General features: G+C 43.9%; 1 protein-coding gene across 1 annotated transcript in view; it reads right to left on the bottom strand.

The window, feature by feature from the left end:
* Positions 1 to 17,668, bottom strand: part of SYN3 (synapsin III) — a 260,554-nt gene that overhangs the window by 229,028 nt on the left and 13,858 nt on the right. The window contains exon 2 of the mRNA XM_005300814.5: positions 649 to 1,129. Coding sequence (XP_005300871.2) covers positions 649 to 965 — 317 coding nt within the window. The 5' untranslated portion in view covers positions 966 to 1,129. The remainder of the gene's footprint in view (positions 1 to 648; positions 1,130 to 17,668) is intronic.

Raw genomic sequence — 17,668 nt, 5'->3', positions numbered from 1 at the left:
CATCTGAAAGATAAGGTCAGGATGACAGCACGATGGATAGAGATGTTTTGATCAAACCAACATGTACAAGGCAATGGGTGGCACCCTAATACGTCAGAGGGTGGCACCCTGATTCGTCAGAGGCAATACGTAACGTGTTTGTGTTGGTGTATAAAGATGTATCTCAGAGGGAGTGTCTTTGGCCAGCCAAGGGGGCAGTGTAAAGTCCCGCCACTGACTGAGCTGCGTCCATTGTCACGGGCATACATGTGCTAGTGTAACTGGAGACATTGATCCAGGGAGCTAGGACCGTGCTTTGTTGGCACTAAACCTGGCTGGATGCCTTCTTACCTTAATGGATCTTGTGGTCATTGAGCGGTTCGCTCGAGGTCTGCTGTGCCAGCTGTCTGCTCAGAGCTGGGACAGCACACACAGAGAGAACACACACACATGCAGCCGAACATCTGACAACACTGAGAACTGAAGAGATCACCACATTTATGTTGTGCAGGCCACCAAACAACCAGACCTTGGTCACCACTGACATGGATGGGTGACTTAGACACAAATTTTTCTATATCCTATTGCTGATCTCCCGAGCCATGCAGTCCCTTACACCCCAGTAATACTGCTGTCATTAAAGCAGTCAGTAGACGTGTGTGTGCTTACCAATCCGTGTGAGCATCGTCAATCACCAAAAGGATCTTGGGTTTCTGAGCCACAGGAGCAGGGCTTGCCGAGTGCTCCATCAGTCCTGCAGCTGCTTGTGTGGTCTGCTTCATGGCACTGGAGATGGAACTGAAAATACTGGTTCCAGAAGAGGAAGAGGGTGATGGCTGAGATGGCTGTTGCTGTTGCTTCCTCTCAGTTGCTGGAGAACCTGGAGAGCTAGTGGAGTTATCAGGACGCTGCAGATCCATCATATAGCCATTGGGCAAGTTGGCCACAAAACTACTGTCCGAGAGGCGCCTTCGGAGGAAATTCATTGCTGAAGCTCAGGATGGAGAACTTCTCCACAATGCGAGCGAGACAAAATAACTATATCCCACAGTCCAGAGGGGCTTTTGGAGTCACTATAGCTTAGTCCAGACAGAGATGCTGTCACCCTTGAAATTGTGTTTGAGGAAGAAATAGAAATAGATCTTTTTTCCTGTGGAAGAACAAGAGACACTTGTGTGAGATGCAGATAAATTGTTTCACATGAGAACAACTCACTGAGCCTTTAAAGAACATCCTAAGGCCTAAAGCTTAGTCAACACTTGTGTAAATGGAGAAGGGTCATTACTTTATATGCAGGGTATCCTACACCAGCTTGCTAGCAAGGCACATTGGCCAAGTGGGTAGAAGTAGGTAGGCTTCATGGCCTTTTCCTGCCCCCAAATGTTACTGAATTGCACACAACTCCTCCTCCAGTCACAATAGAAAGACTAAAATATCTAGAGCCCTGCAAATCTGCGGATATCTGCTTTACATCCGTGGATTGGATGCAGATACAAATTTTGTATCTGCGCAGGGCTCTAAAAATAGCTGTGTGTCGATTGATTTGGTGTCCCAGTAGTTAGTGTTTCAGAGGAAGTTGGGGGGGGAGGAGAAAGAGTCCCATAATACATTTGGCTATTTCTACAACACTGTTCACCATGGAGAAGAAAAATTCTTTTCACTCCAGCTAGCAATCTGAGTCTATTCTGAGGCAAGAGAAATGAGACAAATATTGGATAAGTTGGAATTTCAGCAAACGGATTGGCTGAAAAAACCCTGTTTGCTGCTGGCTTGTTAAAGGGACTCTGAATTTTGAGAAGCAAACATTCTAAACACAGCGATTAGTGGGGAAAAAATCCCGGAGCAAGGCTCGTGTGACACTCCAGGGCCAGTTTTCAAAAGAAGCTTCATTCTGTACTTGGCTCTGTATGTGCAATTTTGTGTCCCGCATATCTAGATTTTGGGCTTCATTAATATTCGGTAGTTACTAGAGATATTATCACATTATCTGATTTGCTAGTTCATTTCAGGGGCATACACAAAATTGGAAGCACAATTTTTAAAAAGGCCACATTGAGGCTGCTTTGCAAACTTGGTCCTCTAGATTTAAATGCTTCTTTTAGGAATAAGGTGTATTACTCTGCTGATCTTCTCCAATCAGGTAATGAACAAGGAGAAATTTAAACACCTGGATTTTTTCCTGAGCCACTAAACTGTCTTGTTATTTATGGAAAATGCATCCAATATTTCAGAGCAAACTAATGCCACATGAGTTAGTGGCATCACTTCACTATTTCACAACTGGAGACACTGGGGCCAGGAAATAGGATTTCCACAGGGACTCTGCAAGACCCCCTTCTCTGCTAACACAGCATACATCTTTGGGTCTTGTCTAGGCATAGCAGGGAATGAGCGGGGAACCAAAAACGATACAACAGCAACATAATGGTAGTCAATCATGTTTATGTCTTGGTACCAGTAACAGGTAACACAAGGGCATTTATTACAGCAGATGTCTGGAGCAGTGAAAGTGAGGGCTGCCTCTTGAATCAGTGGGGGCCATTCCTAGTGTCACAGTTACAGGTATAGCAGCACCTTGGTCTCCTCTCAAGTCTTTCTGCGTGCACCCCTCAGGTCTTTGGCCTCAAGTCTTTATTTCCCTGGAATCCTGCAATTCTCCAACTCTTAGACCAGGCCTCAGGCTACCCTCCTCCCCCCGCCCATGTACCAACTGTAATTTCCCTACAGGTCCAATTGGGCTTGGCAGCTGCAAGTCTTCCTTTTGGGAGATGTGACCAGCGGTTAATACAGTGGCCAGATAGCATTCTTAAAGGTAAGTATTGTTTATCCTTAATAGTAGGAACATGGCATCCAAGAAAGGATTTCAAAACAGAACAGTCTGTACACATCTATCTTACTAAGGTTTACCGTCCCCTGGAAGGTTATAAAGGCCCAACTGCTTCAGACCCCTTCTGTAGGGCCTGTGTCTGTATAAGCCTCTGCCTCTCAAACAGTCTGAGAACTGCCTCTCCCTTTCTCTTGAGGGTGATTTTTTAGCCTATTAGTGGCCTCTTGATATTCTGGTTCCCAGCCTTGGCAAAATAAGCCTTGTATCTTTACTGGTGACTGGAAGGAGCTTCCAGCTAATAGCTCAAGTATTGCTCCTTAATGACCCCTGCCTTGTTTACTAGGAGGTTACTTATCTAGAAATATTGTCTTGCCTTCCTGCTAATTTCCTAACCGTCCTGCTATGGAACTAAATCAACATATGCATATGGTAAACATTCCAGTCATTTAATATAGCTACACACCCACCCACCATAATCAGGTCACATACAGTATGCTTAAATTATTACAGATCATCCCCACAGCTTTCACATCTAGTAAAATGGAACCATTCCACCCCACTGTTCAGACTTAACCTTCTGAGTGCCACTGTCCTACCACAATAGTAAAAACAAATCTCTGTGTTAGCAAAGATGTTATCCCAGGTGGTAACCAGAGTGGCAGAATGGTGAGAGAAGGCTTTCTTGAAGAGTACGGGTAGCTTAATAGAAGGGCATTGCACGGGCCTCTCTTGGGGGGAGATGCATGTGTCATTTCTCTGCATAATACAGAAAGAGAAATGAAATTAATACATAACTACTCTACATGACACAGTCTACCCACATTCTAGTACGAGGGACGTTTGAGCAGAGTTGCTGTCTGCAGACCACCAAGGTCCAAGTTTAGTGTTGGTTATGGTGATGTGCAGTTCACATATGGACAGAGTCCAATTACAGCATATGGAAAATGCCATAATTTGGTATGTTTGCTTGGAGTATTTGGCATTAGATGGCAGACAGGGGAGGGTCAGCAGAAATCTAACTTCAATATCAACAGTGTAATATACCGTTTTATATCTTTGCAGCTTTTGGGGAAGTTGTCCCCTGTTCTACTGCTAAAGCATTCATTTCCTGCCATTACTGCTATCAGCCATTAGAGGGAGCCTGTGGCTATCGATAATAATCATGATGAGTAAAATTTTTAAAAGCACCTAAGTGACTTAGGAACCAAAGTCCCACAAAACTTGCAGCTCCATGTTTGAAAATGTTACTAACTACTTGGTGCTTGTATAGCTCTTATCTCCTCTACAAGCCTGACATCTTCTAAGCAAGGGACAAAGTAATATTAACTAATCTGCATGGATCAACAGCAGGAAATAACAAAACAGAGTGAAAGAATTTAAAATAATAAATAAAAGTATTCTACAGTACAGAATGCTTGTCATCCAGTAATGGAGATGCAGTGGTGCATACTGGCACCCTAGAGCAAGGAAAAAGAATAGAAATTAGTTATTCTGCACTGCCACATGGAAGACATAGATTGGACTCATTTACTGGTCTCCTTCTCCCTGGACTGGCGTGGGCTTGGAGTTCTGTGGAGACACTGCTCTTGGGCTGTCTCTGTGCCACTAACTGAACCCTCCAAAATCAATGTATTGTTGATACATTCCAAAGGAAGACAATCCCACTGTGACAGGAAGGTTGCCGACCAAGGCTCTAGAAATTCAGGAAGGATTTGACCTCCAACTCCATCTGTAAAAGTCTGTGGGGGAAAATGACAAGAAGTGTGCTCATTTCTTTATAAAACCATTAGGAAAAGAGTGTACCTTGAGGGGACATTTTCATCAGCCTTAGGTTAGCGTAATTAATGAAGTAATTGAAATCCATTTTTTTAAATTAAGGTAATTGTAGCTCTGCCATATCAATATATTGATTGCCATTAGCCCAGCTACAGAGAAGGTTTTATCTAAGATGAAAGAAAGATCAGTAATGGCATACATAAGTAAAAGGCCAACAAACACCCTGCTTACCGGAAAACATCAAAAACAATCTATTCTGCATTACACCCACACTGTTTGTACTTGCCTTTGTTCTTTAGCTCTACAGACATGTACATCAGAACAGGGGCTTCATTTTCACTGGGGCCCCACATCCTGCAGCTCCTAGCCACAACTTCAGCTGAAGTCAACATGCAACATCCATGATGAGTTCACAAGCCCCATTTGGTCTTTGCGTAACTCAACTGATTGCGTTCAGCAGGAGGGGAACAATATCCAGGGTCCAAATATTCTATGAGCTAAACAGTCAGGATCCACCACACAACTGCCAAGTAATGTGTTGGTCATATTATGTAAATTATTCAGTGAGATTACTTGCATATTTGCAAATAATTTGCTTACAACCATAAATTTAAGCTTATGGTCAACACCCGTTCCTCCAAACAGTGGCAGGGTTAGGGTATGGTGCTGCAAAAAGCTTGCCAATTATGGGGAGGACAGGTTTGACACAGAGAATGCTCTATAGAAAGTCCAGAGGTCGGAACGGCAAAGATTCAAACCTCAGTTCTGGACAGACTTCCATCTGTAGATCCCAAAATGCTTTACAGATGTGAATGAGAGTGCTCTCCCGTCGACATAGCGCGTCTTCACCAGACATGCTACATTGGCACAGCCTCACTGATGTAGTGTGGTAGTGAAGACAAGCCCCAAACAACTCACAAAACTGGAGCAACTGAACAGCCAGTGGGAATGCAAGGGGCTCTGGAGCTGACAGGGAAAGGAGGGTTTAGGGAGCTCTTCAGCTCATTCTTGACCAACCCCTTCTTGCTGGTGTTCAAAACAGAACTGTGTCAAGAACTGTGTTTCCTTAGTTGGTAAGAGGGCATCTGCAATTCAGGGCCTTTGAGGGCAAAAGTTACAGGGGAAAATGCAGAGAACCTCTACAAATAAATGAATGAAAGTTACAAGATTGAAAGAAAAAACAAACAAAAAACACCCCGCATGGGAATAATTTTGCCCTCTGGGAAAGAAAGCGAAAAATGAAGAACAAAGAGAAAGAGTAAGAAATCAGAAGGGGAAAAAAAATCAGACAAACCAAAAGACAGCAAGAGAACCCATGAAAACCCAGACATATACAGTGTCATGAACATACAGCTAAGGGTAGCATAAAATCCCTCCTTTACCTATAAAGGGTTAAGAAGCTCAAATAACCTGGTTGGCACCTAACCAAAAGGACCAATAAGGGGAGAAGATACTTTCAAATCTGTGGGGGAAGGTTTTTGCTTTGTGCTCTGTGTTGTTGTTCTCTCTGAGGCAAAGAGAGAGACCAAACAAGTAATCCAGGTCCTACTGAAATGATACATCTAATATTACAGAAATAGTAAGTAATAGCAAGGGAATGAGTTAGATTATCTTTTGTTTTAGCTTGTGAATTTTCCCTAGGTTAAGAGGGACGTATATTCCTGGTTTTTTATGAAACTTTAAATTTTTGCCTAGAGGGGAATCCTCTGTGTTTTGAATCTTTTTGTTACCCTGTAAAGTTATCTTCCATCCTGATTTTACAGAGGTGATTCTTTTATCTTTTTTTAAATAAACTTATTTTAAGAACCTGATTGTTTTTCAGTGTCCTAAAGACCCGGGGGTGGGGGTGGGGGGGTTGATCTATGCTCACTTTGTAACCAATTGGTCAGGATATTATTCTCAAGCCTCCCCAGGAAAGGGGGTGTAGGGCCTTGAGGGGATATTTTGGGGGAGGTAGGGCTCCAAGTGGCCCTCCCTGAATGTTTGTTTAAATCACTTGGTGGTGGTAGCGATACCAAGGGCAAGGAAGGAATTTGTGCCTTGGGGAAGTTTTTAACCTAAGCTGGTAGAAATAAGCTTAGGGGGTCTTTCATGCGGGTCCCCACATCTGTACCCCAGAGTTCAGAGTGGGGAGGGAACCCTGACATACAGAGACACAGAAGGAAACAAAAACAGAGGCAACAGGAACAACTGCATGTGCTTACATTGAGAATTATAGCAGAAAGGGGATAATGAAATTAGAACATGATGCAAAGATGCAGATTATCTTTATTATTTAGTTAAATGTTCTGGCTAGTTTTTACAAAGGATAGTAAGGGAATTAAGCAACCAACTCCCAGAGAATTTCAGAGGGGGTTGGGCGCTGAACTGCCTCAGGCTATTTCTCCATAATTTAGCAGTAAAAATCCAAGCCATCTTTAAACTTTGACATGTGTTAAAAAAAAACCCAGACTCATGTTCACTTAAACCTCTTACTATCCCTATAGGTGAGCTGGAGCCCAGAGGAAACAGAAACGGTTTGGCTGATTTCTGCTAAGTGAGTTAAGGTTTCCCCTGAGCCTTTTATGTATGCCAGCAGGAGGCATTGAACTGACAGACCCATGTCAGACTGTATCCAGAACCTTGCTCCTAATGACTTCAAGTGAGCAATGTTCAGATCAGCAAACAATGGACCTCACCCTTCTGCATCTGGGATCAAGAGAGTCACTTGCATAGGTCTGCCACAAGGGGGTGGTGCTCTTTCTCTGGCAAGCCTGATGGTACCGGATCTATTAATAGATCACACATCTTTCAGAGTGCAGAGCTTTGAACATAGATTCACATTGTAAACAGCCAAATGGGCCCAGTTCTGTTCTCTGTAATACCGGTACAAATCAGGAGTGAATTTCTGTAGAATTACACTGCTGCAAGAGCATAGAATGTGGCCTTTCCACTTGTTGAAGGAATAGAGAAACACACTTTTGGGAATCCAGCAATTACTATCAGGTGACTAGTATTACCAACCCTGAGTTTCAAAAATCACGAATCAGGGCTCAAAATCACAATCGTGAGATTTTTTAAAAATGCCTAATTTTAAAGACAAAGAATCCAAAGATATTTCTTATTTGCCTTCGGGGTTTGGAGCCCTTTGGGTTCACAGGGCGTCACATTTTCAAGTTTCTCTCCTCAGCCATGAAGACTAGAAACTTTTTTTAAAATGAAATCTGAGGTTGTCACGTAATCGCTCAGTTACAGGAGCTGGGGCTTTAAGAACATGCACAGAAGATCATGAGACTTGTAATAAAATTGCGAGAGGTGGCATCACCGGGAGCTCTATAGTCCATTAGTTAGGAAGGCCTTCTGAGGCACTGCTGTTTTCCACATCATAACCTGCTTATCAGCAAAGCCAGAGACAGCTCAATGAGAGCAAGCAATGCTGGGCAAAGAAATCCAGTGTTAATCCTTGGAAAGTACAGAGACATCTCCATATTAAGAGTCTGTGGAACTGGCACACTGTCTCCATTCTTTATCTCCCTAGAGTAAAAGGGGCCTTTGCAAACCCAAGGCTTGCTTTGCAATATTGACACTAATGCTCCCATTAAGACTAATACTTGTATGTATGCTGAGGGCACTCCCCCACATCAGATCAAAGGAAAGCAGGCGGCAGCAGTGCAAACTGGGAAGTTTATGCAAATAAGCATTCCATAAATTTAATAGGCAAAGCTGTAAAAGGGACCCAGCAGTGTTTAAAAGCCCCAGGCTGTTTTTTTTCTCCCCTCAATCCAGTCTTGGATTTGATGGCAGCTCATACAATCTGTTGGTCTTTTAGTCTCCTGCAGAAACTGTATAAACCTTGATTTCATGGTGACAGGAATGAAAGTGATACCAGGCTTGGCATTAATAAAGCAGGGACTTCTTTCACTGAGAGAGATATGGCTTTGAAGTGCATTGATCTGAATAAAATCAAAAAGCTGGATGTATTTAATATGTAGAGCCTGGCAATGTGCATTAGGGCTCATCCAGATAAAAGATGCCTATGGGACTGACAACTCTCTCACAGGAATCAGCAGAGGCCTTTCCAGCCTCATTGCTGTTCTTCCCTGATGGATACATAAAATACTTTTCTCTATCCCCATGCCATTTCCACACTTCACATGTATTTTACATCAGTCACGATACAGCAATTATTTAAAAGAAGGGGAAACTGGATTATTTTCTTGCTATTGAGCTAAAATAGTTTCTCAGATTAGTTTCAGACATTACACTGAACTTAACTAACAATTCACTAAGAGTACACCAAGTACCGATAGATTTAATTATCTGTTAATCAAGGACCCTGGGTGGGATTTTGATAAGCACCTATGTCAGGGGTGGCTAGGGTAACCAGAGAGCAAGTGTGAAAATTCAGGACAGGGGGTGGGGGGATAATAGGAGCCTATATAAGAAAAAGCCCCAAATATCGGGACTGTCCCTATAAAATCGGGACATCTGGTCACTCTAGGGGTGGCCAACCTGAGCCTGAGAAGGAGCCAGAATTTACCAATGTACATTGCCAAAGAGCTCAGTAATATGTCAGCAGCCCCCATTAGCCCTCCCCCCCCGCAACCTCCAGCACCTCCTGTCCGCCTGCAGCCCTGCCAATCAGCACCTCCCCCTCCCTCCCTTTGCCTCTTGCCTGCCGCAATCAGATGTTTCACAGAGTACAGGATTCTCTGGGATGGAGGGTGGAGGAGCAAGGGTGCAGCAGGCTCAGGGGAGGGGGCGGGAAGGGGTGGGGGCCTTGGGGTATTGGTGGAGCTGGGCCCCTGTCTCTGAATATTGCTGGTGCCCGAGCACTAGGTGGGTATGGAACTCGCCACCTATGGTTGTGTTGGTTCTATGGTGAAGTCATCCAATGCAGACTGGGTGTTGGCATAATCTCCTCTTGGTGCATAGGCAGATGCAAGATAAGAAGCATTTCATACTCGCCCATGAGAAAGTCGATAGGTGTAAGGTCCCTTCTTCTCTATGATTTTAAGAGGAGTTGTGAATTTATGGTCCCCTTTGCGTAAGATTCCAGGTTTTCGTATTCTAACGAAGGAACCACACTCAAACTTTGGTTCCTTAGCACCCCGCCGCTTGTCTGTGAAAGCTTTATACTTTGCTTGGTTCTGTTCAACTGTTTTTCTCACATCATCCTCGTTTGGGGCATCAGGTCGTGCCTTTAACAATCCAGCAATGTTCAGTTTAGTATTCAGCTGTTTCCCATGCAGTAACTCTGTGGGTGATCTTTGCGTTGTGGCATGTCGTGTAGCCTGGTATGCTTGCAAGAAATCAGTAGTGAAGGGTATCCACAATCGCCCTTCCAGTTTAGCTGTTTGCAAACTCTCTTTCAAACTTCTGTTAAACTGTTCGATTTCCCCATTGGCTTGAGGGTAATATAGGGATGACCTCCTGTGTAAAATATTTCAAACTCCAGGGAAGTAAATTGACTACCATTATCTAAAACCAGTTCTTTGGGGTTACCTTCCCAGCTAAAAACTGAAGAGAAGAACTTAATTACTGTAGCAGAAGAAATTTGCGATGTAAACGCCACCTCAGGCCATTTGCTGAAATAGTCTATTAAAGTGATAACATAATGACAGTCAAGTGGAGCAGTATCAAAAGGTCCTACAATGTCAATCGCCACTTTTTCCCATTCAGATTCAGGAAGAGGAACAGGCTGTAATGGAGGGGTACATGTCACTGCTGTCTTATCATGCATTTGGCAAGTGACACAGGATTTTATGAAAAGCAACAAAGAGTCCTGTGGCACCTTAAAGACTAACAGATGTATTGGAGCATAAGCTTTTGTGGGTGAATGCCCACTTTGTCAGATTTTATGAGTGCTTCAGTTTGAGAGTCCATCCGTGGCCACCAATACAGATCCTGTAGTCGTTGTTTGGTTCTGACAATTCCTTGATGAGTATTGTGTGCCAAGTGTATGATTTTTGACTGTAATTCTTCTGGCACTAGTAGCCAGTGTGTACCTCATAGCACATAGCCATTGAGCAAAGAAAGTTCATCCCGAACTCTAAAATAAGGCAGCAAAACTGGGTCAAGGTTTTTAGGGTTACTGGGCCATCTCTTTGTCAGAAATTCCCATAGTTTTTGTTGAATTGGACACGCTGAACAAGCAGCTTGAAATTGTTCTCATGTAACTGCAGTAAGAGTGCTTGTAATGAGCGCAACTACTACATCCTCATCCTTGGTGGACCATCTGATGAAGGCAAAGGCAGGTGAGAAAGGCAATCAGCTACCACATTTTTGTTTCCAGGCTTATATTCCAGTTCATAATTGAGAGAGAGTAGTCTTGCAGACCATCTAGCAATACGATATCCTGCTCTTCCCAGTCCTTTCGTGGTGAGCAACGTCATCAAAGGGCTGTGGTCTGTGCGCAACTTGAACATGCGGCCCCACAGGTAAGTTCTCCATTTTTCAGTAGCCCAGACACAAGCAAGTGCTTCTTTTTTGACTGTAGAATATTTTCTCTCAGCATTACTTAGTGTCCTTGAAGCAAATGCAACAGTCCTCTCTGTGTTGTTCTCATGAAGTTGTGTGAGGACCGCCCCAAGTCCATAATCTGAAGCATCAGTAGTTACAGTTGTGGGCAATGTGGGATTGAATAGTGCAAGTACTGGACTATGTACAATCAAGTCTTTCACCGTTTCGAAACTAGCTTGTGCATCCGTTGTCCACAGTAAGGTTGAACTTTTCCGTAGTAATTCTCGCAACGGTTCAATGAAGTATAATTCAGAAGCATAATTGGGAATGAATTTTGCATACCAGGAGGTAAGATCCAAGAAGGAACGTAAGGTTTGCAAATCCGTTGGAGGAGGAGCATTTGAAATTGCCAGGATATGATCTGGATCAGGTTTTAGTCCAGCCTGTGAAATTGTATGCCCCCGAAAGGAGAGTTCAGTTTGTCTAAATTTGCATTTGGATCTATTGAGCTTGAGGCCTGCTTTGCTGATTCAGTTTAGTACAGACTGCAGGTTATTGTCATGCTCCTCAGTAGTATTTCCAAACACAATAATATCATCCAAATAGCACTGAACTCCATGTTGATTCTTCAGAATCAATGACATCATTTTTTGAAAGGCACTTGGGGCTGATGCGAGACCGTATGGAACGCGTTTAAAATGAAATAGTCCCTCCTGTGTAATAAACGCTGTGAAATCTCTGCTATCTTCATGCAACATAACCTGGTGCTCTGCAAATCAAGAGTAGAAAACATCTTTGCTCCACAGAGTTCTGCAAATACTTCTATGTGAGGAAGAGGATGGCTGTCAATCACAAAAGCTTTATTCGGCTCGCTTAAGTCCACACAAAGGCGAATGCCTCCACCCTTCTTCTGCGTCACTACTATAGGTGAAACCCATTCCGAGGAGTTAATCTCTTCAATAATGTCCTTTTGAACAAGTTGTCTAAGTTCCTCTGAAACAGCTTCCCTGACTGAAAATGGTAAGCGCCGTAATTTCTGTCGTACAGGCATCACATTATTCCACATTTTAACTTTATGCAGAAAACCATAAGCACAGCCGAGTTTCTCCTCAACCTGGTGTTGGGTCCCAGCTGAAACTGGTGTGTGTACCGCAAGAGTGCTTTGCTGAGGAAGATCAATTAGTCCATTAACTACCCTGAGATTTAAAGCAGCCAATAAATCTCTGCCAAGGATAGGAGTGCCTTTGTGGACAATGTAGAACTCTGCAGTTACCCAGCAATCACCAAAAGTAATTATTGCTGGCAGGCAGCCATGCACTGGAATATAGTTTTTCAAATAGCACACCAACTGAAGTTTGGGTTCAGTAAGAGGCACATCTTTAAAGTAATGCAAATAGATGGAATCAGGTAGTATAGATACTGCTGAGACAATGTCCAACATTAGCTGAACAGAGTGTGATTTGCCTGAGGGTATGGTGGAAACGTTTACAGTGCACTTTATCTGTTCTGGAATATGTGCAGTAGTGATTTTGTCTACACTCAGCACAGTAACATCTGGTATTGTAACTGCATGCACCTGTTGATTGAACTGGCTACTGTGACATACTTTAGCAAAATGCCCAATTTTTTTGCACTGAGCTACTTTTGCTGGACATCCTGTGTAGCTTGCAAGATGTTGTGGGGATCCACAGCGAAAGCATGCTTTTACTGTATTTTGCATTTGCTGATTCAGTGGCTTTTTATTAGTTTTCCTCTTGAAATTGTTTGTCTGCAGCGATAGAGAACTTTTCTGCAAAGGAGTCACAGCCTGGTCTGTGCCTCCTGTATCTTTGCTCATTATTTTGGCTTCAGCTATAGCTGACTCAATCTGAGTAGCAATTTTTTTATTGCTTTTTCTAGTGTAAGTTGTGGTTCTAGAAGTAAGCGTTCTCTTACACGAAGCATGGTTGTTTTCTCAATGAGCTGGTCTCTAATCATCTCATCTGCCATATTCCCAAAGTCACAAGTTACAATCAGACTCCTCAGGGAAGCAATATACTGCATTATAGTCTCCCCTGGTTTCTGCTCATGCTGGCGAAATCTGTAGCAATTAGCTACTATATTCACTTTTGGCACAAAAAAGTTCTTTAATGCAGTGAGTGCAGCCTCATATTTATCAACTGCAAGGGGGAAAGTGTAAAATATACACTGCCCTTCTGCTCCAAGGCAGTGGATTAGCAGAGCATGCTTTCTTACTTCAGAAATCTCTGTAGTGCTGATTGCAAGCAGATAAGTCTCAAACATATGGATCCAGACAGTAAAAGCAATTGGAGGCTCACCTGGGCTTTGCAGAAAGGGTGCAGGTGGGTTCAGAGGCAGAAGATCCCACCCTTGTCGCCAAAATGTTGTATCAACCAGGCAAGGTACTAACAAGCTTCAACAGGACTTTATTTTTACAGTGGAAACCTCTTACCAAACTGCAGCTGCACCCTCTGTAACTCTCACTCCGCCTCCTCAACTCCTCCCTCCTCCTTCCTGTTTTCTGTCCTTTTAGACTCCCAACAGCCAGTGCTCCCAGTTCTAATAATACAAGCAGCATCTAAACACCACACCGTGGCAGCACTTTAACGTTGCCAGTGAGGGTATGTCAACACCACAATAAAAGACTCATGGCTGACGCAGGTCAGCTAACTTGGGCAAGCAGGGCTCTGACTGCAGGGCTATAAAACTGCGGTGTAGACATTTGGGATCAGGCTGGAGCCTGGGCTCTGAGACCCCATGAAGAGGCAGGTCTCAGAGCCCAAGCTCCAGCCCAAACCTGAATTTCTGCAGCTCAGTTTTATAGCCCGTGATCTTGAGTCGGCTGACCCAGGCCAGTTGTGGCTGTGCCTTGGGTCTTTTATTGCAGTGTAGATGTACCCAGTGTGGCCTGTTTTGGTGGTAGGAGGGGAAGGGGGAAATCCAGTAATGAAGCCTGGGAAATTTTACTGCACTCTGATGTAGATTTCTGGTGCAAGGATAAGAGAATCTCAAGACAAGTTCAACTAAGTTCACTAGGAGTGATAATAGACTGGCTTTCTACAAATCTCCCACATATGAAGAGGGTTTCAGGAACACCCTTTCACTGCAGCAGTTAAGGAATGCACTGTGTGGCACAACGCACACGACCCTAGTTATTGGTGTCTGGTTCAGACCCTGTTGGTATTTGTCGTTGCACCTCTCACCTCCTCAGTGTGGCATTGCAGGGCTTTTTTTCAGTCGAGCACCTCCTGTAGTCTTTCTGGTGCCACAACAGTCTCTCGTTGTCTGTGGCCTAGCCCTCCAGCCAGGTCACTGCTCAACCATTCTCCTTCTGAGGTTAACAGAAAGGTCCCAAATAGGAAACCGCAGAGTCTAGTGGCTTTTGAGCCTGGCCCTCAACCTCTGTCTGGGGCCCACAATACTTGGCCTCCTCTCCTTCTGATGTCTATACATTCCCTCTTGGTCTGCAGAAGGCCAACCCATGCCCACCCTCTCTGCTGTATTCCAGCCCAGGAACCCTGTTTAGACAGCCAAGGCCTGTTCCTTCAATCTCGCTGCCATTCCCGCTAGGCTGCGCCTACCTTTTGCACGGCTTCTCAACATCTTTCCCCAGGTCTCTGGATTTTACTAGCCCTGCCTGAAATCTATGGTTCCTTACCACTTATTAGGCAGCTACAGCAGAACCCCCTCTTAGCTGCTCACAGCAGCGGGGTGGTGGCAAGTAACTCCTCCATCTCCTACGTGGGGCTAGTCAGTCTTTCCCCACTCCAAACAGGAGTTTCCCATTCAACCCTGTCTCAGGAGCTAGGGTTATGGCTCAGGTTAATTGGCCCTGCTCTCCATGAATCAGAAGCTCCCCTTCTGCCCTCCCTCCGGAGCCAGGTTATTACCCAGGCCTCTTTCCCTTTGGTTCATCAATCTTCCCCTCCTTCAAGCAGTAGTTCCCTCCCCAGCCCTTTTCCTGGGGCTAGGGTTGATATTCAAGTCAGGTGCAAGGCTTTTGCCAATTCCCTTCAGCTGAACACCCTTCCCAATTAGCCCTTTACTCTGGAGGGTTCAGCTGGTGTAGGCAGCCTTCTCCTGCCGGTTGCCTATCTGCTATGGGGAAGGAGACAACCTTTATGCTGCTCCCAACTCCTTCCCAGTTGGTTGGGTGAGAGGGGACCTCGTCCTGCCTTGTTTGCAAGGTTTCAGGTGCAGTGTCCAGTTTCCTTCCCTAAGCACCATTCATTTCCAAGACTTTAAGGTTTTTATATTTATGTGTTGTACCCTTCTGAATCCTGTAGTCTCAGTGGCTCGCAACCGTTCCAGACTACTGTACCCCTTTGAGGAGTCTGATTTGTCTTGCATACCCCAAGTTTCACCTCACTTAAAAACTACTTGCTTACAAAGTCAGACATAAAAATACAAAACTGTCACAGCCACTATTACTGAAAAATTGCTCACTTTCTCATTTTTACCATATAAGTATAAAATAAATCGATCGGAATATAAATATTGTACTTACATTTCAGTGTATATATAGTACATAGAGCAGTATAAACAAGTCATTGTCTCTATGAAATTGTAATTTGTACTGACTTCGCCAGTGCTTTCTATATAGCCTGTCGTAAAACTAGGCAAATAGCTAGATGAGTTGATGTACCCCCTGGAAGATCTCTGTGTATCCCCAGGGATAGCCATACCCCTAGTTGAGAACCACTGCCTTAAAGGACTGTGCCAGGTGGCAGGGTGGGCTGACTATGAGGCACTCCTGTCCTCGGTGGTGGACCACCCTTTCACAGTAACCAGCCCAAATTTTGTGCAAAGTTTTTTGCATCTGACTCTTTATTTTTTTATGGAGATTCCTGTCAATTGCATGTACATACAGAGAGCCTTGTGTGGCCCTGCACACGAAAGCCCTGCTCCGCTAGCCATCATATCCTTTCATGGAAATGAATGTACGCACACACATGCATGCAAAAACATGCTTTGGTTTAATTTCCAGACCCCAGAGCTGACAGTCCCCTCTCCTGGATCTGGAAAGAACTCCATGTGACAGATATTGTTAGGGGACAGTGAGAGAGGGAAGTCAAATCCAGCAGTTGTATCCTCAGAGCTTATATCAGCCTGTTCTGTTTGTTACACGGAAGGGGTTAAAATCACGTCAACCCATCAGTTGCACATACAGACTTTTAAATCTGGGATGCTGCCAGATGTCTTTGTGCCACGAAGCCTTAGGCTGCCTTTCAACAGCAACTCTGCAAGTGCCAGCAAGATGCTGCTACATAACAATTCAGGTTGGAAGCACAAACCAAAAGAATCAGCCACCAGCAGTGTATACAGGACAGTCAGCTATGCTTGAAAGCTATTTAAGAAGTCAGGTCACTCAGGCCAGGAGCCCTGGTCAATTGTTAGGAGACTTGTACTCCAAAAGGGGTAACATTGCCAGATTTTGCTGTGCAAATCCGGCTGTATGCTTTGAAAACATAAAGGTAAATTATGCCTCTAACTGTGAAGAGTTAATGCCCTGTACCAAACTGTTTTCCTTCATGGCTTCTGTTCTGTATTCTATTACTGCATCCACCTTGGACAGTGGAGGTGTTCTGTGGAATCATCTCTGTCATCTAGAAGCTACCAATAGACTAAAAGCATCTAAAATATAATGCACCTAACCAACTGCATGCATCAGGAAGGGAGGAAAGACTTGGCACACAGGCAATCACAAGAGGTAGTGGACTAAGCACAGAGCTGGAAGCCAGGAACTCCTGAGTTCTAACATATGGCTTTGGAAAAGGTCAATTAACCTCTGTGTCAATTTCTCCATTTAGAGATGAGGAAAATAACATTTTACCTAATGGATAGGGGTATTATAAGGATTAGTTAATGTTTGTATAGCTGCAGCACTTGGAACATCTAAAGTGCTGCAGCATATAGCACTTACAAGTGCTTAGAATTATCATCAATCATCTGATCCCCTCAAGCATGAAATCTAGTTATCCCATTCATCAATAGCTTAGTTCATTAAGAGTCACAAAATTAGCCAGTCCTTTTTAAAGCCCAGCGACAGAGACTTTTGGGGAATGGTGAACATCTAGCCACTTTAGGGAATATATATTAAGAGATTTAAAAGACTAGGACTTTTCAGCTTGGAAAAGAGACAACTAAGGGGCAATATGATAGGGGTCTATAAAATCATGTTGGATGTGGAGAAAGTAAATAAGAAAGTGTTATTTACTCCTTCTGATAACACAAGAACTAGGCGTCACCAAATGACATTAATAGGCAGCAGGTTTAACACAAATAAAAGGAAGTATTTCTTCACACAATACACAGTCAACCTGTGGAACTCCTTGCCAGAGGATGTTGTGAAGGCTAAGACTATAAGAGGGTTCAAAAAAAGAACTATATAAATTCATGGAGGACAGGTCCATGAATGGCTATTTGCCAGGATGGGCAGGGATAGTGTCCCTAACCTCTGTTTGCCAGAAGCTGGGAATGGGAGACATGGGATAGTTCACTTGATGTTTATCTGTTCTGTTCATTCATTCTGAAGCACTTGGTGTTGGCCACTGTCGGGAGACAGAATACTGGGCTAGATGGACCTTTGTTCTGACCCAGTATGGCCGTTCTTATGTAGAGGAAAAACTCAGACATTTGAGACAG

Source organism: Chrysemys picta, chromosome 1 (genome assembly GCF_011386835.1).
Source record: "Chrysemys picta bellii isolate R12L10 chromosome 1, ASM1138683v2, whole genome shotgun sequence".
Classification (NCBI taxonomy): Eukaryota; Metazoa; Chordata; order Testudines; family Emydidae; genus Chrysemys; species Chrysemys picta.
Note: the sequence above shows the minus strand (reverse complement) of the source record. Positions and strands in the feature narration are given on the sequence as shown.